The sequence below is a fragment of the Vanessa cardui genome, chromosome 7 (assembly GCF_905220365.1).
Source record: "Vanessa cardui chromosome 7, ilVanCard2.1, whole genome shotgun sequence".
Lineage (NCBI taxonomy): Eukaryota > Metazoa > Arthropoda > Insecta > Lepidoptera > Nymphalidae > Vanessa > Vanessa cardui.
In genome coordinates, this window is record NC_061129.1 from 11893707 (window position 1) to 11918433 (window position 24727).

The following is a 24727-nucleotide window of genomic DNA, read 5'->3' on the forward strand; positions in this document are numbered from 1 at the left end:
TAGATATTTATAGGTAAGCGAAGGCCTTATTCTATAAGATTAATTATTATTTAAGTTTTTATAAAAAAACATAATTAAATATTAATATTTAATCGAATAAAAAAAATTGTAATAAAATTGTCACGTTAGCCAATAAGCTAAAAAGTTTTTATTATAAAAATGAAGGCACGATACATTTTATATTTACATAGAGGTGAAACTTTTGCTGTCGTGATGATAACATCAAATTCCATAATTAAGTGCGATGTTTTAATGTTAAGTTCCATACTAAAATAATAATACGATGTACCATACTTATGTACTGAGTCGCAGTCTTTTTTGGTGTATTTTAATCCACATTGCCGTAAGAATATAAAAGTGCTTTTAAAAAAGTCTTTAACCTTTTTCAACCATAAGAGAGAAGCTCTGACATCGAATTGACATAATTGATCGAGATTTTCCTTTATTATAACGAACCGTTTGTAGTACTTTGTAGTTTGTAGTTATTTGCAAATCGAATGAAATATGTCGATATATCTATCTCGTTCTTCGATTGCCGAAGAAGGAGATAGATATATCCACATATTTCCAGTAAGCTGTACGTTAAGTCGTACGGGTATTGTAAATCGTTTGTCAGTATTTCTATGTCATATCACGTCATCGTCAGTATACCGTCATTCAAAGGCGAGTAAAAGAAATCGTTCTGTCTCTTCCACCTGATAACCATCACCAGTCCAGCAGCCGCACCCATCACCAAAAGGACATTAACGACCACGCTAGAGATTAAACCAATCTTGAACTCCGAGTTTCCGTAATGACTGAGATCTGTGTACTCTTCGTAAGGCGGGACATCCTCGTCGTTTATTTTGTAGTTTGGCGGCATTGGCAAGTCCCGGTTGAGAATGAAGTTAGTTACGAGTGACTTCGCTTGAACCGGCTTGTCTATTGGAACTAAGTGACCCGCGCCATTGACTTGTACCTCGGTGAAGCCGCCTCCTGACTTCACATATCTAGATAAAAAAAAACATGTATTATAAGGAATACCAATAATTAATTAAATATTCTGTGAGAATTTATCATTTGTAAATAAACACTACACTGAATATTTTAATGTGTACGAATAACCAAAATAAAGATTAAAATAACATTTAAAAAATACAGTAGAACTTTATTGCTGTCGTTAAAATAAATAATAAAATGGTGAGACAATCTTATGGTATTTAATTGTAGATGGATGGCCGCAACGGTATGTGGTTGGGCTTTGTTATAGACTGCCTTACCATATTAAGCTAAAAAAAGCCAAAATAGCTTTCAGTACCGAAATTATTAATAATTCCAATATGATACACGATTGTGCTATAGAGATATTTTAATGTTTTAATTTTACTGAGAAATTTAACTATATATTTAACTACTCTTGATAACGTATAAAACAATTTGTAAAATTTGCCAATAACACTGTTGCATGTGAAACTTATGCCTATAAACATATTGTACAACAAATCATGGGAACTGCAATACTACAAAATACAGTTAGTTTGAGAAATGGCCTGTAAATTGGGTCAGGGGGCGCCAGAAATGGTAATAGCGTACCCGGCGACGGTGCCGTTGAACCACCACGGCGTGCGCGGCGCGGCCAGGAAGGCGGCGCGGCGGCTCCAGCGCCAGCGCGCGCGCCGCGACTCCGCCGTCAGCACGCACGGCGTCGTCAGGTCCAGCTGCCCGCTGCGCCACGCGAGCATGGGGGAGGAGGAAATATCGAACTGAGTAAAGTTAAAAGTCCGTCGTCTGTTATCCTATCAAAAACAGTACTATCGAAGTTAGGAGAATCCTCTTTAAGCTTCCTTATCAATTGGTAGATTAGGTATCCGTTACTTGTAGTAGGGCGTTGTCGTAGGGCGGCTTGAAGGGTATAGCGCCGTAAGGTTTATCGGTGGTCGCTCGAAGCAGAGCTACGGGCACCGTCAAACCGCGCGCGGAGGGTATACGTTCGCTGTCGCAGGCGCAACGTGCTCAACGCAAACTTAGAGGTACAGCTGTAGGCCGCACATCGCCAGTTGAAAAATGAGTTTGAAAAGGCGTTAAGTAAACAGAGAGTAACGGGGCGCCCCTATCGTGGTTTGCGAGGGAAGCTCCGGACATACGGCGCTCCTATTACGGAATAACTACCACCATATCTCCTGCGACTGGTCGGGGAGCTATTAACGGGAAACAGGGCGGGTCACTCAACCACGATGCCCTAAAACACCCTGAACACCTGGACCATGGAGGCGGTGGTCCAAGGGAACGTAGTCCTAACGGTATCACTGGATGTGGCGAACGACTTCAATAGTCTCCCCTTCTTTTTTTTTATTTAATTTACGACATCCACGGGCTCATAGCTGTCCATGCCTTTTTATATTTTACATTACACTTGGGCGTTTTATATTTTATATTTTTACTCAACATCAGCAGATATACGCTGGACTTCAAGCTCGCCGTCTTCCTTTCGAGGACGGAGGCCCTCCTAATCCACGGTCCTCGCTGAGGTCTCCTCGAGGAGCGTCTACCGCCCTCCAAGGGACGGTAATTAAGGCGCAGACACATATAAGGGATCAGGGCCTCATCATGGATGGTAGATGGAGCTTCGGGCAACATTTTGTCCAACTCAGCTTGAAGCTCATCAATGCTTTTAGTAGGAGGACCTTAAACGCCTTGCCTGCGTGCGCACTATGGCATTATATTTTTTTATTTATTGTAAATCAATAAATCTAATCCAATCCATCAGCCCATTTCCGTCCACTGCTGGACATTGGCCTTTTCAATTGCACGCCACTGAGATCGTTCTTGGGCTACTCGCATCTAGTTCCTGCCAGCCGTCTTGCGTAAGTCGTCACTCCACCGTGCCCGAGGACGTCCTACTCTACGTTTGTCGAGACGCGGTCTCCACTCTAGAACACGTTTTCCCCAACGATTGTCGGTTCTTCGACGATGTAAAGATTCGACGTAATTTTCCAAACCTAGCTGAATTCTTCTATTCACCTCGTCCTCAAGGTTGTTTCTACCTAATCGCAAAATCTGCCCAAGGTAGACATATTTTTGAACAACTTCGAGGACGGCACCGTGTATCGCAATCGGTTCCGGTAGAACATGTTCTTTGAACATTATCTTGGTTTTATCCAAGTTCATCCGTAGGCCGATGCGCACAGAAAAATCAGCCAGCTGGTTCAGCATTTGTTGTAGGTCCGTACGTTTCTGCCATAATGACGATGTCGTTTGCAAATCTCAAGTGAGAGATGTATTCGCCATTGATTTTTTGATTGATTGATTGAAATGACGTGGCATCTACATGTCACGTCCTTTCTAGTTCAGCGTCTTGAACATATTCTCCATTGAATTAGTAAACATTTGGGGGAAATAACGTCCCCTTGTCTCACTCCTCGATTCAATGGTATGGGATTTGTTTGCTGATTCTGTACTTGGACGGAAAATACACCTATTTGGTTGGACTCCCTTAATGCTCGTAACAAGGTTCTTATCTTACGGGACCGTGGGATCAGTGCTGCAAATCCGCTTCACCGAAGAAGACCAGAAGAAGGGGTATTCGCTATGAATATCTTCTCCTCCCGCCCTAAATGTCCCGGGGTTAAGGGTTTTTGTACCCTGACAACTTCCTAGGAAGTGGAACCCCGCAGAGGTGAGCCTACCGTCAGGACGTCACGGTAGTATGCACAAACGATTTCGTGACATCCTCCAAAAAGACGGAGTGGGTGGCTCACGTTGGTTTTTTAGCAGGTATACACCCCGACCCCCACCTCATGTGGAGGAAAAGTGGTATGCGTTTTTGCAGCGAAAAAAATAGGGCGGCATAATAGGTATTCCACGCGGGCGACAAAACAGCTAGCAGCGGGCCTGAATATGCAGATGAATCAAAGGCTCTCTCGAATCAGTTTTACTGTTCAGGAATCAACATACTCCGAAATATATCTAAATATGCTGGTCGCATATTTAGATATACGGAGCCATAAAAATTTCAACAGAAATAACAGTTGGAAAATTATAAGTTTGAAAATATCTTCAACCCTATATGTTTTATTTTCAGAGATGTTTCTAATCGATATTGAGCTACCCATATATATTTCCTATATTTATTACCAAGCTATATTTCTAAAAACTTACCAATATATTAAAACTCTGCAATGTTCGAGTAGTTCTTCAACTTTCGGAGACACGGACGCCAGGAAATCCGTTTTAAGACGTATATGCACATCATCGTTGTGGAAGTCGAACTTCTTGGCACCGACGTGGATTTTGTCCCGAATGCTCTCTTGCGTTATATAAGGGACGAAGTCTTTAACGTGCGCGACGACGTGATCTTTGAGCAAATTGTAAGTTTCGTCTTTGGAAGCTATTATTTGTAATTTGTCTAAAAGTCGTTCGCGTAGCTGAAATATATTTATTTATTTACTTTTTAAGGGAAACAAACAGTTAACATTTAATCTTAATAGCTAATAACACATAAAAATAGATCATATACCAACAAGTTTCCACTAACCACCACTATCGATTTAATAACTGTAATCATGAAAATATCCATGTTCATTTAAAGTCCTATATATATCGATTGATTCATTTCAAAGTATTCGACAAATGAAAAACCCTGAACCCTGAACCATGGAATAATAAAAAGAAACAAACACAATTCTTGGTCAATATTTTACTCACTCCGGACGCAGCGACTGAGTCTCCGTCCTTAATGGCTTTTTCAAATTGTTCCTGGAGAGATTTCGCCGCCAGCGCTCCCTGAGAGTCGACCAGACCCCAGTTATAGAACACCCGGGTGAAGTCAACTATACTCTGGCGGTCTACGATGGGATTCCCCATTATTATACCCTGAAATATTTAATTACGTTAAAATAAATCAGAAAAATTTTCCCATCGCTGAAGTCATTTTGGCGTTCGCCATAAGTGTTGTTAAAAAAAGCTCAAATCAATAAAAATGTCAGCTGAAATATTTTTTTAATGCATTCTAACTGTTTGAGCAGAAAATAAACTTTGACATAAGCAATATTCAAATTATGCCTCAAAGGTCAGTGAACTGGATTATACTCCAACAACAAAAGCCTGTAAATTCCCACTGCTGGGCTAAAGGCCTCCTCTCTCTTTAAGGAGATGGTTTTGGAACATATTCCACCACGCTGTTCCAATGCGGGTTGGTGGAATACACATGTGATATAATTTGTATGAAATTTGTCACATGCAGGTTTCCTCACGATGTTTTCCTGCACCGCTGAGCACGAGATGAATTATATAGACGAATTAAGCACATGAAGCAGAGGTGCTTGCCTGGGTTTGAACCCGCAATCATCGGTTAGGATGCACGCGTCCTAACCACTGGGCCATCTCGATTCTGGATTATACTCCAGTCCAGTCTTAATTCCGAACGGTATATAAGTATATTAGACCGTTCTTAATTAAGCCTTTTTATTGGACTTAGCCTCAGAGACTTAAAAAAGAATGGATGATCACATAATAGAAATTTCTCGAAGTAACGATTGATAGAACAGACACATATAATATATTAAGCATTAATCGATAAATAACTAAAGTATTGAATTTGCCTTGCCTGACGTTTATAATTTGAAAAAGGAAAGAAAATGTTCTACATATAATATACAGGGTTATTTGTAAAACATTAACAACCTCGCAGGGCTAGATTGAGAACATCATAAACAACAACTTTTGTTTTATGACTTTTCATAACTCATTAATTTTTACTTTCATACAAAATTAAAAATATTAAAATTGATTTCTCTAATGTTAAAAACTCTATACGGCAATGAAAAAAAAAACAGTTAAAATAGTCTGATTTTAGCTCCACCCACAAAATGGGCGGAGTTAACACGCTTGACTTGACGTAATTAACGCTTTGATGCGCCGTCGCAGTCTTACGCTTTGATGTGCCCGCGCAACGTGCTCTTATTGCTAATTTCAGTTTACAGTCCGTTGATTTCAGTTAATAAGTTCACTATGCCATATTCCAATATCGAATATACTGAAATGGTTCGCATTTTAGCGAAATGCGATGACAACGTTTCAGAAGCATGTCGTCAATATGCGATTAAATTTCCAAATGTGCCTACTCCAAGCCGCGTGACAATGCTAGCTGCCACACAGCGATTACGCGATTACGGCCAATTCCGTTCTCCTTTAAGAGATAGTGGTCGTCCGCCAAGGCGCACAGTTCAAGAGGAAGAAGACATCATGGAGTTCTTCGAAGCCAATCCAGCAGCGAGCACCAACGATGCAGCCCGGCGGTTTAATGTATCGCAATACTTCGCATGGAGTGTTGTACACAATGAAGGGAAATATCCCTTTCACCTTCTTCGCGTCCAAGAATTAAACGAACCCGATAAACCCGCGCGAGTTGCGTTTTGTAACTGGGTGCTAAACGAGAGGCCAACTATTTTATGGACTGACGAAGCAACATTTGGCAGAGTCGGTTTGTTCAATTCTCGCAATGAGCATTTGTGGTGCCATGAAAATCCACACAAAACTAGACCACATCATTTTCAACACCGATTTAGCGTCAATGTGTGGGCAGGAATTGTAAATTCAACTTTACTAGGCCCTGTCTTTTTGGAGCGACTCAATGGAGAAACATACCTACGTTTCCTCACTGAAACACTACCAGATTTAGAGGAAGATATACCCCTCGCTGATTTACGTGTTATGTATTATCAACATGACGGAGCGCCAGCGCATAATGCTCGCGAAGTCCGGAATTTTTTAAATAACAATTTTCCTGGTCGTTGGATTGGGCGCGGCGGACCTCGTGCCTGGCCCGCTAGGTCGCCGGATATCACGCCATTAGATTTTTATTTATGGGGACACGTCAAAACATTGGTGTATAGTGGACGTGAAATCACAAGCCGTGAAATGTTAGTGGAGAAAATCACTTGGGCTTTCGACCAGGTTAAGTCAAACTCACAAGTGCTATCGAGAGTGAATGAACAATTAATTTTTAGGTGTGGATTATGTGTAGGTTGTGAAGGTGACTACATAGAACAATATGTGCGGAATACACACAGACATCCCCGGGGTTTTAACCCTTAGAGGTACAATAGAATAAAATTTAATTTAAAATAAGCATCATTGTATAGGTTCACCAATACATTAACATAATTTCATTGTATGTTTCACATTCCTAAGCAAATATAAAAGCAAGCAAGTCAGTATCAATTAAGCGTTCAAACAGACAAGTCATTCTCATTACCTAAACGCGATACTCACAAACTAGCTGGTCTCCATAAAACTATCAATTCTAAATGGTGTGTGGTTCCAAACCCATACTATCATTTTATTATGTTTTTGTTTTATTTTTAATTTGTTAAAACAAAATCAATGAGCTAAAACTTAAGTTTGTCTTTTAACTTGAGAAGAATCTTTATACCCAGATCCTAATTCCATCGTGAAATCAGTTTAACAGAGTTAAGATCATATTTTTTAAGTTAATTGTATAATTCATATTTGCATTTTTTTTTGTAAATGAGGCAGTCAGAATAATAAAAATATTGCCCTTAGGTTTTTTTGTATAAAGTTTGTTCATAATAAATTGTAAAAAAAAACAATTGAATGTAAAATTTAACAAGAATGTAATAATATTAAGCATAAAAATTAAAGCTTATTAAATTAAGGTCTGTTTTTTGTTTAAAAAAAAATTATTTCAGTTCTTAATTTATTATACAAAAATATTATTATAACAAATTAGATGAAGAAAGGAATAAAAGATATTGAGTCATATTAATACAGTTACTAAATACCATAGGGACATACAATACCAAGATTAATAAAAAACAAGGCCTTTTGTGTATAATAAAATAATTTTATTATTCTTATGATTGATGTTCAATTGAGATTTTCCTCTGAAAATTTGCAGGAAGGTTTGATAGTTTCCTGGTCTAGCTCGCTTGAGGTACCCAATCCCAGCTGGTCTGATCAGCTCTTTGCCAGCATGGTTGATATACAACTTTTGATAAGTTGTCTACCTGTAGAGATTATGAGACTTATTAAAGAACAGAAGTTTACTGGATAGAAAATACAATCCATTCTGAAATATGTATTGTGGAATTCATAAAACAAACATTTCATCAGAGGCGTTGGATTGAATTCTAATTGCAATATTAGCAATACCAAAAAGTTACATATGCAAAATAAAAATAGTTTTATTTAAATGAGGACTTTACTTTCACATTTTAAATCTAAGCAAATACATCTGCTGCTATTCAATTCCAAACTAAAAGAAAATAAAAATAGTTAAATTACATGCTTAATAATTTAGTTAATTTTTTTGTCTTATCAATTCAAAAATAACATTATTAATTTATGCTTCCTCTAAGAATTTAATTTTACTTTGTATTAGTAATGTAAACTTATTTTACTAAAAGAAAGGAATACCAATAACAACCATAGGAAATAACAATAAAGAAAGCTGTTGAGCACAAAGATGAGCTTTCTCTTCAATATTTTTGTCAAGAGAATAGAAATTGTATGACATTTATAAAATTTTAAATAGATTGGTTTATTTAAAATTGTTTAAGGGAGATCAACAAGGTCTTGTACACATCTGTACAGAGGTGCAAAGTAACAGACAACATTTAATCTTGTATCACAAAATACGCAAAATTTTACATAGGTAACTTAGGTATAAAGAATGAATTAAATTTTCCACACTTTAATATTAAAAAATATCCCAACAAAAGATTACATTAAAAAATGTAAAACATAGCAGAGAAATAAACATACTTACTATTTAATTTCCTTTTAATTGTCTTATGGTGGAAAGAACTAAACTTTCAATTTGCAATGGTCAGTAGCAATGTCGCAAAATAGTAGTCCAACTAAAAGTAAGTTGCAAAAACTGTTAAATCTAAAACTTATGATTCATAAAACAAACTCGTAAAACAAGACCGAAAAGTTGCAAAAAAATTGTAAACAAATACATAAATGTCACATTGCAGGGTTTAATTTTAATTTATCTTGATTGGATATAGGCAATGATACTAGACCATACAGCCTTGTCTTTACAGTAAGATTCTGATAGATGGATAGAAAAGATACCTACTATTTTGAAACTGAAAAATAATTTGTTTTGATAAAACTTATTTGTTTTTATTCTATTGTTGAATGTAAATTAATAACACTGACTCCTTTCTTCCCAAAAAAAAAATTTTAAAATGCACTTCTAATTCTTGGTTCTGGTAGCCGGAATTTCAAGTTGATGGCCTGTTTTTAATGTTTAATAGATTCGTGTGTCATATTACTTTATAGAAATAGTTAAATGTTGAATACATTAGTCATACACGTAAATTACGTACCTAGGCATCTAAACATGCCGTGTGCCTAAACAAAACGATTTAACCTTTTATCATTTTAATACGGTCAGTTTTATGCTTTGATAAGTAGGAGTATGAAGGCGTTGTGGTTTACCTATGTACCTACATAATGAGTCACGATTAATATTATTACGGCTTTTGATGGATAGGCCGGCCAGATCAAATGTTGACAAGTTTTTAATTTATTGTGATTATCGGATTTTAGTTATTGTTCGATTAAATAACTCATTAGTTTACCTTGAATAAGATAAATTAAAGTAAAGTAATAGTAGTACAAGCAGTTTTACTAAAAAAAAGATTAGGTATTGATAATAATCATATTGTCTTTTGTTCATAAATAATTAAATAGGTACCTTATTTTAACTTAGATTGTTAAAATTGAGAAATATTTATTTTCTTGTTCGTAATTAACTTTCATTTAGCTTTATAGCTTTTTTTAAACGACTTAAAATTGCGGTTTTTAATTTGTCGGGACTTTTTTATGTAGGTAGGTATGTTACGGAATCTCAAAGACGGTTTGACCGATTATGAAAATTCTTTTTTATTTCAAAGTATACTTAACAGTCGGTCTCATTATCAGGAGTCGAGGATCCTATTATCAGATAGGATCCGGGAGATTAGGTACATAGTTTAAGAAAAGGTATAAAATAATAATTAACTTTACTATGTTATACGAATACCAAATAACTAAATAATCTTTTGCAAATTAATTAGTCAAGTGTTTAAATTGGAACATGAGACTGAACATCACTTTTTGCTCGGCACTTCAGAGTAAAAATTTCCGGGAATCCTAATTCCGGACGTAAACATAAAATACAAACATTCACACTATGATAAACATTCGTCATCGTAGCCACGAGAGGAACAAAATCTGTTACATCCTGCAAACATTTGCGCGTCGCTGTGTCAGTTAAACTGATAATACGAAGACGTATAGCGAAGCGTGTGGGCGGCGCGAAACCCTTCTACGCGCTTTCCGAAAACCGCTGGCGGGTTATTCTTTGAAATTAATTTATTTAAACAATATTTTTGTTTTTTCATTAAAAAGTTATGTAATCTATTTTTAACAAAGTAGATGCAATCTATGCATACTAAATGAAGTTCCAATCAGAAAGGCACCTGATAATGTTCAGTATTAAATGAAAAACTGATAAATTTCAAAATATTTGTATTGAGAACAATGACTCCACACGCCAATAATGACGACAGCTGGGATTATAATGACGCAATGTTGCACAAAATGATTTAAAGGCTTTAAAAATACGGTAGTAGACAAGAATTTGTTACTAAATCAATTATTTACCGAATTATAAAACAACCAATTATATTTTAATAGAAAGATAAACAAAACAGCAATTTAATAATGCAAATGGGATACTTTTGTCGCTTGACGTCCAATTCAGCAAGAGCGACAAGCACATAATTTTTGGTAATAAAAAATCACAGACAATCATAATTCAAATATTTAAGTATTCAATAAAACCTTCCAAATGCAAGATATACACACAATTACAAAGCAACAGTCATAATCGGGATGATTTAATCATCCCGATTATGACTGAGTGCATTTTTTGCTCGTAGACTTACATTTTTTGATTTTTTAAATTAATATCGTTGGGATCAACATATAAACCTGATTTTACTGACGTGGAATCTTGTTAGTGACATCAATAAGAATATCGGATAAAACAGTGATTTTATTTTGAAGTGCAAATGGAAATTTACTCTTAGTATTTTTCAAAGGAACTACAGAAGCATCAATATTAGTATTCTGATTCACAGATAAGTTATTTATAAAACCCAGATGTTTGCCATGGGAGCAAATTTCACCAACGTCACATAAGAAACAACTCATATTTCTCATAGTGATTCTAGGGTTAAATTTATCCCATAAGACTTGGTGCACGGCAAGAGTACCTCTAAATGGTTTCAATGATTCAGGAATTAACTTTTCCCTCTGAATGATATCCTCTTCTGAAACACTTTTAATTGTAATATTTTCTAATCTCGATTCCATAAGTTCGTAAAACTGATCAAAATTTCCAACATCTGTACCAAAATGAACCGTCTGATCAGCTAATCTTTTAAGTGTGGCACCTACGCCGTCTGGAGCACCCTTGCCGTGGCCAGCTTCAGAATAGTTCCACGTTATTCTGGTTATGTTGGAGTGTTGTGACGATAACTGACTGATTATATAAAACATATACTTGTTACGATATTGCGACGATGGAGAGTCGGATAAGAAATGAATAGTATCAACGAATTGATTAAGTTCTATAACTTTGTCGAGCACAGGTAACAAATGTGCCCAAATTGATGCAGCGTCATGTCGAAGACATGGACTAAGGGTACACATTGATGTGGGAGTAACTTGACCAGTTATAAAACTATGGGTATATATTACAACGGTGTGAAGCGATACTTGTTGTCGACTCCCTCCAAAGTGAAAAGATTGAACTTCTTTAGCATATTTTAAATTATAATTTTCAGAAAAATCGACGTGTATGATTGCTTCATGAATATTTAAATTAGTCTTAAGTGATTTTATCGCTTTATATTGGTTAATAATTTTGTAGATATGGTTAAAGTACTTTGGTAGTTCTTCTTCTAATTTGGAAGTAGCTTCTAAAGGTTTCAATTCGATTTTTTGTTTTACTGTTAAAACTTGTATTTTGGCACCATCTTTTTGTTTAACTCTCTGCCATTGAAAAAATATTAAATTATGTTCATTATTAAATGGTTTGTAAGCAATGTGACGTGTTGCACAAGATTGGCACATTCTTTGCAAGCATTCTGTGTTGTTTGTATCACAACACAGTGTGGTTAATATATCTTGCGGTTTTTTTTCATCAATTATAGATGCCTTATTCAAAGCACTCACCAACAGTTCCATATTTATATGAGTAATACACATGCATGTATCTCGGTTAGCCGGTTTGGGGTGCAATACCCAAAAAGGTCGGTTTTTGCAGAAAAATGAATAATGGATTCTATTTTTGGTATCATTTATGAATATTTTGTATAAATCAATTAATGGAGCTGTCAGATATCGCTTTTGCATTCTTTTTTTATTCCTTGAAATAAATTCTTTTTTTCCTGCAGCAATGGTGCTATTTGCGTCGTCACAATAAAATGATATGATTGCATTTTTTATTTCAGATAAGCTCTTTTTACGGTATGTGCTCTTGGATGAAAAATTTCGTTCTTTAGGTGGCTTGCTGTTTATTATTTTATTTCGGTCTTCATCTGGTAAATTTTGTATGAACTCGAGTTTATTCCGTAGATTAGTTATAGTTTTTCGTTGTGATTCATTCTTCTTTTTTAATGATTTAATTATAGATATCAATACCTTCCTTTTTTTAAATTCCGTATATCTAATTTTTCTGACTGTACGTTTGACGACTTGGCATTCACAATCGTGTTGCAAAGGATCCCCCTCATTAAGACTATTATCAGCATCGTTAAGCAAATTCGGAACCGCGACTGCATTAACTTGGATTGTCTCTATTGTCGCATCTTTATACAAATTTTCTTTTTGTCTGTCACGATAGTTTTTTGAATTTTTTTTCCATCTTCTTCTTTGTTCTCTCTGAGATCTGGGAGTTCGATCTTTGATCTGAAGAATCTTCTTTTCTTCCTTTGTTTTAAGATATTGTTTCCTTCTTTTTTCTTTTTCAACCGCTAGGAGCTCCGGATCATTTTTAATTTCCTGATAGCGTCTTCTTTTACACAAACGTTGGCTTTCTAATCGTTGTTCTTTGGTTTGTGGCATTTTTTGCTGCAATAAAAATATATATTTTGTTTTAAAGTTATAAAGCATGCCCAAATTTTAGTACAGCAATAAATGTCATTTGTTTATAAATATTTTAATGCCACTATTGTGAAATCAAGATTTATCAAAATTTAACTTAATTTAAGACAGAGGTCATTTGCGAATGACCTAATAACGTGAATATAATAATGAAAACGTTATATTCTAAAAGCAAAAAAATAAGGGACCATAGAGGTAATCTTAATTTTTATCCTCAATGTAATATAGCTCTTACTTCCTTAATTAATGAAAACATAAAATTTGCACAAAACTTGGAATCATTCTTGGTAACAAGTCGTCATTAAAGAAAAGGCAAACATCATTGTATGAAACTTACCGTCATTGGTCTCAACAACAAGTTGACCACAATGACGTATCGCAGAATGACCAAATTAGAAGAAAACTTGTACAGACTTGTCTGTGAGCATAATACCAACGAAATAATTACATTAGTTGAAGCTGTTTACAACTTGCTTTTATTGTATAATTAAACAAATATATTTAATGTGCACATTAAAGTATTTAAGATTCGGATACAAATGACCTTTTTTATGACAAAATGCAAATAACCATCAAAATGTACTTACAGTTTTTGAAAGCGTACGTGTTCTCTTACCGAAATATTGTCGTCGACTGAGGACTCTCCCCGCGCACCCGGTAGGGTATATTAGCGTTGCATTAGGAATTAAGTTGTTCACTCAAAAGAATAATCAATGTTACCGCGACAAATGTCTTTCTTTTTGTGACAAAAATTAAATGTTTTGTTTACGATAATTTTTGCCATACTGGGAAATATTTTTCAATCTAAATATAAGATAATGTATTAAACTTAACCTCAGTAACATAATTACAATTATTAAGTAAACATAGATTTTTTAATAACAAATTTTACATCTAGAGACGGCAATCGGAACTTGAGCATAATGACGTTGAGAGCTCATTTTTAAACTTTGTATGACAAAATATATTCATTTGTTTTTTATTTACTTAGTAACGTATATAATAATCCTAAATATAAATAAAAAAGGCTATCAATGGTATTCTTATTCTTTTTTTTGTTAAAATATTTCGTCGGAAAGCATTTTTCCTAGCTTTTGAAGAACAACCCTGGCCAATAGCGAGCCAGTCACGTGATTACGTTGAGGGTTTTTACTATTATTATTAAATATGAATGACGCAACACGGAAGGATATTGAAATGTTAGAGAGTGCAACAAAAACTTGGAAATGTTTTTTTGGAAAAAATATTTAGTTTTGTTCAAGGTCATAAAACAAAAGTTGTTATTTATGATGTTCTTAATCTAGCCCTGCGAGGTTGTTAATGTTTTACAAATAACCCTGTATAGTAAGCATTGTCAAACCTTATTATGTTACTAGGTACCTTTAAATTGATGCTGTTATCAGAAGTCTTCATACCTTCCAATATCTTATGGGCGAGACCGGGCACGTACCGGCCGGCGTACGACTCGCCCGCCACGAACAGCGGCGCCGGGCCCAGCTCGGGGTACACTACTACGAGCTGCTTCACAGCGCGGTACAAGTTCTCCGAATACTATTGACACAAGGCCCAAAACCATAATGTAAACTCAGGCTAGCATACTTTCACGGTAGCATGCGTAAGCGATCCCGTGGCGTCCGCCGAAAGACGGAGAGGGTACCGCTGGTTTTTTAGTGGGTAAACCCGGTGTGCTTGAGCCGTTCAGGGCTCCGGGGAGTCCCACACACCCCCCCACTTTCCAGCGAGAAAAAAAAAAAAAGGCTAGTATACTTAGAATTCTATTATACTAATATTATAATGCGAAAGTTGATGAGTATGGTATACATACATATGTATGTTAGTTACTCTTTCATGAAAAAACTACGAAACTAATTTGGATGAAATTACAGAATCCGAATAACACATAGGCTACAATTTATAAAGATTTTATGTAATTTTGTCATAATATAACGACTTATATCAAGTACCCGAGCGAAATCGGGGCGAGTCGCTAGTTATATATATGGTTTAAAAGTGCTAGAGCAAATCATCTCGTCATAATGTTACAATCATAGACTGTTTAAGGGCAGTCTAATCTTTAATGACAATTAGGACGTTTGAATATCGCATAGTATATTACTAAAAACAATAAATAAAGTTTTACCATATCCATGTTTGTGGAATATCCATCTGCATTGTCTGTGAAGCTGAAACCAACACCAACAGGGTTGTCTATGAACACCATAGAGAAATCTTTACACCATGAAGTTTCTCTCACTAAAAAAAAATAAGATAAAGATAAATAACCCATTTTTACAATTTTTATATTTTTGTTGTTGTATAAAAATAAATGCACATTATTCTAAGAAATAAAATAGACTTAGTACATGCAAGTTAAACCTCTTTTATATCACATAAATGCTACACATAGAAACATTACACTGAAAAAACTGCAAATCAAGAAATTTCTTGAAATCAGTCAGGCTTTAATCCATGACTGATGAAATTAAAAATAAATTCAGTTTTGTTACTTGAAAGAAATAACTATTATATTAAATAAATGGAGAAAAAATTACATTTTAATTGGTCATTGATATATTCAAATGGTCCCATTTCAGAAAAAAGTGCCACAAGGCTTGTGGCACCCGGACCCCCTTGGAGCCAAATCATCCATTCTGTGTTTGCTCCTTTTTTATTAGATGCGGGAAAGTACCAAAAGAATAAATTTGAGTTATGTGTCTCATCAACAGTAAGAAAGCCCGAATAACTGGTCACATTGAGGAAGCTTTCTGGATCGACTAGGGATGAAATTCTTGCTTCTTCTGTTTTGTTCTGTTTTATTAATGGAGTCAATAATAGAGCTGGTTTTAAGGCATGTGTTGTTACAGCACTTGCAGTTATACTGGAATAGAATTATTTATTATTTACTAATGGATACATAACAGATATTTTTAGTATAGATAAATATAAGAATACATAGGTTCCCAGAAATACAGAAACATCAAATATACTATTTGCAGATTAGCTGTTTCCATGTTGACACAATGAATCATATACACACCAATGTAATAGAAAATGATAGATAGATGATAGATAGAATAGTATATTTTCGCTTTCAAGTCTTATATTCTTCAAACAATTAAATGCAAAAGCAAACAACCACTTTCTTAACTGTGTTATAATATAACATTATAATAATTATACTATTATGCTTTTCCTTATTTATTCTATGCCATTAAGACAATGTATTCTATTAAGATAGACCAACAGCTTTCTTAATTTTATTCATGTTCATTAATAAACATACATTGTGAAGGCATTTAATATTAAAGAGTTTTGTTAAAAATACAGTCCCCACACCTTACACCAATGTGGTTTTGTTACATATCATTCCTTATAGGTATGTCAAAATATGATTCAACACTTAACATTGTGAAATCATTCATTGTTTCAAAATGTAGGAGTATATATTTGAAGCAAACAAAATGGAAATTAAATAGTTTCTTTTCGAAGTATGGTACAATATATTTTTAGTTGGAAATCGTTGTTTGCTAAAAAGTTTTTAGTTTATTGACTTGAAAAATTATGGTTTTTGTTTAGTCATCAAAGTGTAAACAATATATGTTAGTATTAATCTTAATGTGCACATATTAATTTATTAATATAGATAAGACATTTAAAATATTGTAACATTTAACTTACGTAAAAGCAATCCAAAGACCGTTTAAAAACATTTTTCTTGTATTTATCACAATCTTAACATCCGGATTGATATTTGTTGAATATCTAATGGAAGATTAATTATTATTGTAGGTAACTAAACTATAACTCACTTTCCTATTCAATTTACAAAAATGTTTGCTTGTTTACATCATCGGACTTTTGGAATATGAAACTAAGTTTAGTTGCTGTCAACTGTCAAGTTATGACAGACCGCTACACAATGAAACGTATAATCTGACACTTTGTCAGAATGCAACCGATGTTCCACATCGCAGTACAGCCCAAACAAAGCTGCGTTTTGTGTTGTCGGTGATCTTTCGACAAACCTGTTGTCTACCTGCCTTGTCTTATAAAGAATGAAATGCATAACTATTTCCATTCATCATTAAAACTTTAAGAGGTAATTTCTTATTTTTTATAAATAAACTATTATAAACTGTTCAATACGAATACAATTCAACAGTAACTTATAAATTACGAAGAAATCATTATACAATATGCTTAATAACAACTTTTTTTTTTATGACATAGGTGGCAAATGAGCAGGAGGCTCACCTGATGGAAAGTGACTACCACCGCCCATGGACATCTGCAACACCAGAGGGCTTGCAGGTGCGTTGCCGGCCTTTAAGAAAGGAGTACTAAATAAATGTTCATAATTTAATTATCCAGACTGTAGTGTGGGAGTGGTAGTATTTAATTATTGACTATTCAAAAACGCTTTATTGTAAAGTTTACTTAAATATAATTGATTTCATTTGTACTCGTCAACATTTATGTAATTATAATTTTATTCATCAATCGACAAGTGGCATCAATGCGGCGAATTCTTAAGTTTCCCATTTATTAAGCAACAGCTATGCACGACATTTGCTACCGTCTCGATCTGGGGAGAATGTATGCGCCTGCAAAAATACACTAGCAAAAACATATAAAGAATAGGTCTGCATCAAGCAAACGGCTGGAAATAAGTTTACCAAATAAGGACCAGTAAAATTTTTATAAATAAAAAAAAACCGCCTTCAAAAATGAACTAAAAAGAAAGAAATAATCAGTTACATCCATATCCAAGTTACGATTTTTTAATCACCTCTCAAAGTCGGTGCCAACATTGCTAATATAGGTACATAATACATACATACAAAAACTAAATCTTTTTATTGTATAGATGACACCATTAGACAAACCTTAGTATCGATACAAATTAAATTATTTCAACATAGGAATTTATTTACTTTGTTGGCACCGACTTCAAAAGGTGATTAAAAAATCGTAACTTGGATATGGATGTAACTGATTATTTTTTTCTTTTTAGTTCATTTTTGAAGGCGGTTTTTTTTTATTTATAAAAATTTATTTAATGCTTTTCAGTGTTGTTTTGTTATTTATAATTACAATTGGTAGTGTTTGTCATTCACTTTATTATACTCAGTACATTTCGGCTTTCGACTCTAAACATAACTCAACGCCGTTTCAATACGATGTGGACTGCAACTCAAATTAAGCGTTACCTAAGTTACAATAGCCTAATGTTAACTGCTCATCGCCAATTAGACAATACCATTTTTCCCGATGAAATGCCGTTAATCATTGAGGAATTCTCCTGGTAATCCACCATAGCTAGACTTCATCATAGGCATGTTTACTAACATCATTTGCTTGAAGACTATCTTAAAGAAATCGAACTAAACCCGTAAAATAGTTACTTACTAATAGGTTCTGATTACCAGTTGTGGTCTTCATCATCAGTTCCACTTCATCAAATGTCACTTTTCGTGAGCATATGACCAAGGCACTTTGAGGAGTTCCCTCGATTTCTCCAGGATCCCATCATCAGATCCTGATTTCCTGACAATGGGACCACCTGTAAAACATGCCCTTTCAAACAAAAAAAGAATCGTCAAAATCGGCCCAGCCATCTTCGAGTAATTCGGTAACATACATAAAAAAAAAAATAAAAAAAGGCCCCGACGAATTGAGAACCTCCTCCTTTTTTTGAAGTCGGTTAAAAATCATAAGTGGTATTAACTTTTGTCTGTCTATCAAAGTATGTATATATCAGATTATCAAAGTTATATTAATGTTTCTGATATAACGTCGATACCGAAGGTCAAATACAAAACCTAAGGTACAATATAATTATAACGTTTACGTACAAATAAAAGTTTCCATAATTGAGTATTGGTAGATCTCAAAAACTTTTTAATTAAAATTATACTGATTAGATAATTAAATAAGCGTACTCGAACTTGTTATGATTTCATTGACTACTGCCGAGGGCATTCCGCTGACGCATTAATGTGACCCCCGACCCCCATCGTCTCTCCTATTTCGCTCTCGTTTACCAAAACACTTCGATCTATTTAATTGTTTTCGTTCACTATGAACCTTCGGCTTCAACCATAGTTTAAGCCGAAGCCGAAAGTTCGTTTAGTCTTATTTTATAGAAAGAAAGGATTATGCAAATATATTATGATAATTTATTTAGGGGTTATGTTCGCAATGATCATTGTTAAAGCTAGGTGTCAAATATTCATCCAGCAGCGTAAAGGGTAAAAGTAACAGTAGACGTATAAATGTATTACAAATAATTATTTATTCTTTATATTCATACAGTGTAAGTGATTACATTAGACCGTTAATCACAAGTATATCATGGAGCTGTTTTTGACAAACTCTTGCACATAGGAACCTTCTAGAAGCCCGAACCGTTGACTGAGTGGTTTGTTGTGTGTCCAGCGCGCGACCAAATTCTGGGTCGGGGCCGGCTCATCCACCGGCACCATGTGACCGGCGCCACGAATCACTACTTCTGTCAGGTGACCACCGCTTTTGTGGTACCTGTAAGAAAGGATTATTAATATATTTTATTTCACTTGAATGTTGTCTTGTATAGAGTTAGTACTGACCCAGCCCGCTTGGCGTTGTAGATGTAGGGATATCGCGTCGCCTCGAGGAACTCCGCACTGCCGTTCCACTGCCAGGTGCGGTAGTGCTCGGACGTGAACACGCACGGCAGCATTTGGTCCAACTGCCCACTGAATTATAAATCATTATTTGAATCTGAATTTTCAATGCTCTGCAATTTCCTTATAACTATCGAGATTTTTATTCAATCAGGATTTGCTCAGATTCCTTTCACAACTGCTTGTAAATGATGTTGTCTTAAATTTTCGCGATTATTACACATTTAAATAAAACTAATTATAACGGATGAATCGTTTCGAGCACTTTGCAGTGTTCGTGGTTTACCCGTGACCACGAACACTGCAAAGTGCTCGAAACGTCGGGATGTTTAAAAATAATTAATGTACGCGATTCATCCGTTATAATTAGTTTTATTTAAATGCTTGTAAATGTTTAAAAATAATTATCAATAGTATTTTCAAACCGCTGGGGAGGGCGAATGCCCCATCCGTGCAATAGGCGCAGTTCTCCCACGGATAGATGATGTAGATATACATAAGAGGATGCTCATCGAACGGACCACAAATAGACAGTACATAATTCAGGAAGATCATAAACCGGTAAACATAATCGATTATTTTTTCTGATACAATCAACGAGCTGTAGCTTCTATAAATTTGCATTCTTTAGAATTTCTCGTGTTTTTATAGTGTTATATGTATAATGTTTATTTATTTATTTATTTTAATAATATTTTTTTTTATATATACTAATACATGGTGATACTAAGATGTATACATGATTTATTGTATGTAAAACTTTAAGAATATGTTACGATAGTCAGCTACATACCAATAAGCCAAAACTCGATAGTCGACAAGTAGCTCTTCGAAGAGACGCTTGGAACTGCTCAAGAAGTCGGGCGACATTCGCGAGTTAACCGTCATGTTGACGAACGAGAACTTTATATCGCCCACGTGTAACGCCTTCTTAACTTCCGAAGTTTTTAGGAAGTTGATGTAACGCCCGACAGGCAGATCGTCTTTTAAGAAATTGTATGCTTGCTTCTGATGCGACAGGAACAGTAAGACCGCGATGAGACTGTTCCATTTCTGTAATGGAAAACAAATTAATAGACTTGATTTCGGTTGTTCTCATTAAACATACATTACATACAATCATATTATAAATTTGTTTGAAAGATTTTTTATAAGAATTAAATATATGTTATTAGACTTATAGAATAATGTGTTATGGCAAAATTACAAGGGATAAAAGCAATAGTACCTATGTGTGACTTCAATGCATTTTATAATAATTATTTAACAGTAAATATATTACCAAAATAACTGACCGCTAAACTATTGATACTAAAATATGAGTACATATACGTATAAAACAAGCGCATATTTTGAAATGTAAAGATTGTTGATTGAAATTGTGTCACAAAAGAATTGACATGAAACTTACTTACGCATTTTAATAGGAAGCACCATTTTAAATATTATTTAGTATACTAGAAACTTTACTGGTACTTTAGTAATGAGTTATTGAAACTTTAAAAAAAACCGCCACATTTATAATATTCTTTTCTTATATAGATTTATTCGTGCCTTACGTTCTTAGCCGCTATGCTGTTATTTGATGCTATGTCTGATTGAAACGATTTTAGTAGAGGATCCACTATCTTGAGTTGCTCTTTATTGAGGAGTCCGAAATAGTAGAATGGAAGGGTCACATGTGATATCATATTCGGGTCCACGTAAGCGTTTCCTATAATCATACCCTGAAACGTAGAAAATAAAATTAAAAAACATTATCAGCCACCTAAATATTTTCCATTTGTTAATATGTATTATCTTTATATATGTCGTTTAATTTTGGGTAAATATGAAATAAAAATTTGTCATATTTCAGTTTATTTTTAATTGACTCTAAATCTGACGAGGATCGGTTTGATCAAAGAAAAAGAGAATTATTTAAATCAGTTCAAAATCGCTACATTATAAATTAGTCTTTCAAACGATATACATATCTATCAGAAGAATAAGTAATACCGATCATTTGGAAAATTTGCTGACAAGCACGAAGTGTATTTTATTAATAAAACATTTTTACTCGCCTCTAAATTAATATTCAATCCAGGTAAATCTTTATGTTTATGAATTTCCATTGCGAGGGCTGGAACATATTTTCCACCATAAGATTCTCCTGCGATAAACAATGGCGCCGATCTTAACTCTGGATATAACTGGACCAATTGCTGCACCGTTTCGTGTAAATGCATACCGTACTGAAAATTACCTAATTAGAATGAACAAAAAGTTCCCAAAAATACAAATAGTAATAATGTATTGATAGTAATTACAGTAGACATATCCTGTACATATCCATCAGCGTGTTCAGTGAAACTGTAACCAGTGCCGACGGGGTTATCGATAAAAACAAGAGAATGATTCTGTAACCAAGTAAATGGATTTTCTGCAAAGAAAAATATATTACATATATTTTGAGCTTATGTGTTCCAATACCACAATCTGTTGGGGAGAATCTTACTCTTTAATGTTCCAGCTGGATTTACTTTAAACGGTCCTATTTCATCGAAAAGCCCAGTCATACTCGATGCACCGGGTCCTCCTTGAAGCCAGATTATCCAAGGAGTTTCATTAACAGGTTTCCCTTCCACGGGGAAATACCAAAAGAAAATATTCGAATTGTACGTTTTATTCACAGTCAGAAAACCAGAATAACTTTGATATCCCAAAAATATATCCGAATTAACTATACTAGCATTTCGGGCTTCTTCAATTTGACCTTTCTCTATAAAAGGTGTTAATATTAGTGCAGTGCCATTATCAACCTTAACTGGAACTTCACAGGGTATACTTTCTTCTGAACCTAGGACATTATCAATTAAATTATCTGTTTGACATTTCTTCGGACTTTCAGTAGTTGTTGGCGCAGGTGTACTTTCATTAGTATTCAGCGTGTTATTGCTTGTTGTCGTCGCTTCTACCTTTGTAGTTTCCGGTTGATCTTTTTTCGGAGGTATAATTTTATGTAAAATTTCCTTATAAACTGGCAATTCTATTTGTATTGCAGGAATAGGTTTTGTTTCTTTTGGGATCAAATTATTCGATATATCAGGAAGTTTTTCTTCAGTAATTATGACTTTACCATAAGCACTGAAAATAAATAATTTTCATTTTTTATTAACATTACATATATGAAATAGGTAAAAAGTACAGTAGAAAACATATGCCTATGATATAACTTCACGCGCCATTAAATCGATTGTCTATCACGCAGATATGTTTTTTTTAAAAACTATTAAACTCCAGATTAAATTCAAAACGGTAATTAAAACACAATATTATACATAATATAATTCTTAAAATATAATATAAATTACATTTTTATGTCACATTATAGCTAATGAAAAACTAACAATTTCAAAAATAATAACTGTAAATCTGAATGTGTTACTTAGGTACCGTGGTTAAGAATTAAAAATATAATTAACTTACCTGTATGACGCTAAGGCAGTATAAAGAGTAAGAAATATCACAGTTTTAAACATATTTGGACTTTTATGAACATATCATTCATTAAATTAGATGTTATTGTATAACGTTATAAAGTACACGCAACAAACTAACACCGCCTATGCTTAATTGAAGGCTAGTATTACGCGCCTCGTACTTGACCAACAGTATATTTGATATAAACATATCTATATTATCACTTGAACTACTTGATCCCGACACGTTTTGGTATTATTACGCTCATTCACAGCGAGGAAATTTCGTTTCAGTCATATGTGTGATGCAACGAGACAATGACCAAATAACACGAATACTTTTTTTAAATTTAAAATCGAAGGGCATACGGTCAAATGCGTTACTTGTAAGTAAGTAAGTACGTAAGTATTCTCAGTCTCTCATTTATATTGGTTTTTAGAACTGCAATCCATGTCTTTTATGAGTATGCGCTGCTTACTATCTGAGATGTTATGCCCAGTGAAATATCTATGATAGAGTAAAGTGGTCCGGTGCATTAGGACGAGTGGTGAAGGTAATCCTCAGCCCACCCTAGTGGAAAAAAAATATTAAAAACTCACAAGATTATATTGATCATTAGTAAGTAGTAAGTAGGAAAACTACATCAAATAGGTATAATTGTAGAAAAAAGTCATCTAAAATTGTTTTACTCCTTTTGAGTAGTACTTTTAACTTGTTATTAAATAGCTACAGTAGTAACTGATGTTAAAAGCACTACTGACCAAAATTAGCAAGCTAATTACTATTGGCTTCGTCATTTGTTTAAGTGATTTTTAGTACTTACATAGTTACATAAATAATATGAAAATAACATAAATTTCTGGTAGAGAACCGACTTTTTTGTCAATGCAACGCCCTGGAGTCTTTATCGCCTATCGCTAAATCTCTGGTTAAGTTCTTGTATTTAAACTGGCTTAACCCTTAAGTAGAAATAAAGTTTTAAAGCGAACCTTATCTGGCTGGAGTCATAATCGATGTAATCTCATAAAACCCTACCAGAACTAGATACTAAGATTAAAAACTTATTGGCGTCGGATTCCCATTCCGACAAATTTTAACACTTTAAAAGTCCTTGTTACTACATACTTTTTTGAATTTTACGTATTTATCGATTATATATTAAATATTTGAAGTATTAAGGCTTACCCTTATATAAACTAGGTACATAGAAGTTGAAAATTAATTAATTGAAATCAAAATCAAAGATGAGCTTACAATTAGGAACTGTCAAGACTAAACAATACATAGTTTAATACAACACTTCTCAGTCACCTCTCAATAAATTGGATGGAACCGAAACAAAGCAACAGCATTTATTACTAAATTAGAATTTGATTGATTTTTTTATGTATATACGTATGTTCAACAAAATAGATAAAATAAACCAAACATACTTA

At 34.3% G+C, this 24727-nt stretch overlaps 3 protein-coding genes and 1 long non-coding RNA gene across 4 annotated transcripts; all 4 read right to left on the reverse strand.

The window, feature by feature from the left end:
- Positions 1 to 336: 336 nt before the first annotated feature.
- Positions 337 to 17075, reverse strand: LOC124531364 (venom serine carboxypeptidase-like). The gene is made up of 8 exons (XM_047105914.1): positions 16843 to 17075; positions 15717 to 16042; positions 15305 to 15417; positions 14545 to 14715; positions 4684 to 4851; positions 4138 to 4403; positions 1573 to 1704; positions 337 to 989 (listed from the first exon to the last, which is right to left on the reverse strand). Exons 1-8 carry the CDS (start codon positions 16872 to 16874, stop codon positions 632 to 634), a joined length of 1566 nt encoding a protein of 521 aa, XP_046961870.1. The 5' UTR covers positions 16875 to 17075; the 3' UTR covers positions 337 to 631.
- LOC124531366 lies at positions 7683 to 10338 on the reverse strand. Its single transcript, XR_006966513.1, has 2 exons — positions 8768 to 10338; positions 7683 to 8006 (listed from the first exon to the last, which is right to left on the reverse strand). It is a non-coding gene; the product is annotated as an uncharacterized LOC124531366 (long non-coding RNA).
- LOC124531361 lies at positions 10747 to 14112 on the reverse strand. The gene is made up of 2 exons (XM_047105912.1): positions 13752 to 14112; positions 10747 to 13131 (listed from the first exon to the last, which is right to left on the reverse strand). Exon 2 carries the CDS (start codon positions 13123 to 13125, stop codon positions 10993 to 10995), a length of 2133 nt encoding a protein of 710 aa, XP_046961868.1. The 5' UTR covers positions 13126 to 13131; positions 13752 to 14112; the 3' UTR covers positions 10747 to 10992.
- Positions 17076 to 19440: 2365 nt separating the features above from the next.
- Positions 19441 to 23479, reverse strand: LOC124531362 (venom serine carboxypeptidase-like). The gene is made up of 8 exons (XM_047105913.1): positions 23298 to 23479; positions 22327 to 22955; positions 22139 to 22251; positions 21893 to 22063; positions 21389 to 21556; positions 20623 to 20882; positions 19773 to 19901; positions 19441 to 19704 (listed from the first exon to the last, which is right to left on the reverse strand). Exons 1-8 carry the CDS (start codon positions 23348 to 23350, stop codon positions 19506 to 19508), a joined length of 1722 nt encoding a protein of 573 aa, XP_046961869.1. The 5' UTR covers positions 23351 to 23479; the 3' UTR covers positions 19441 to 19505.
- Between the last annotated feature and the right edge of the window lie 1248 nt (positions 23480 to 24727).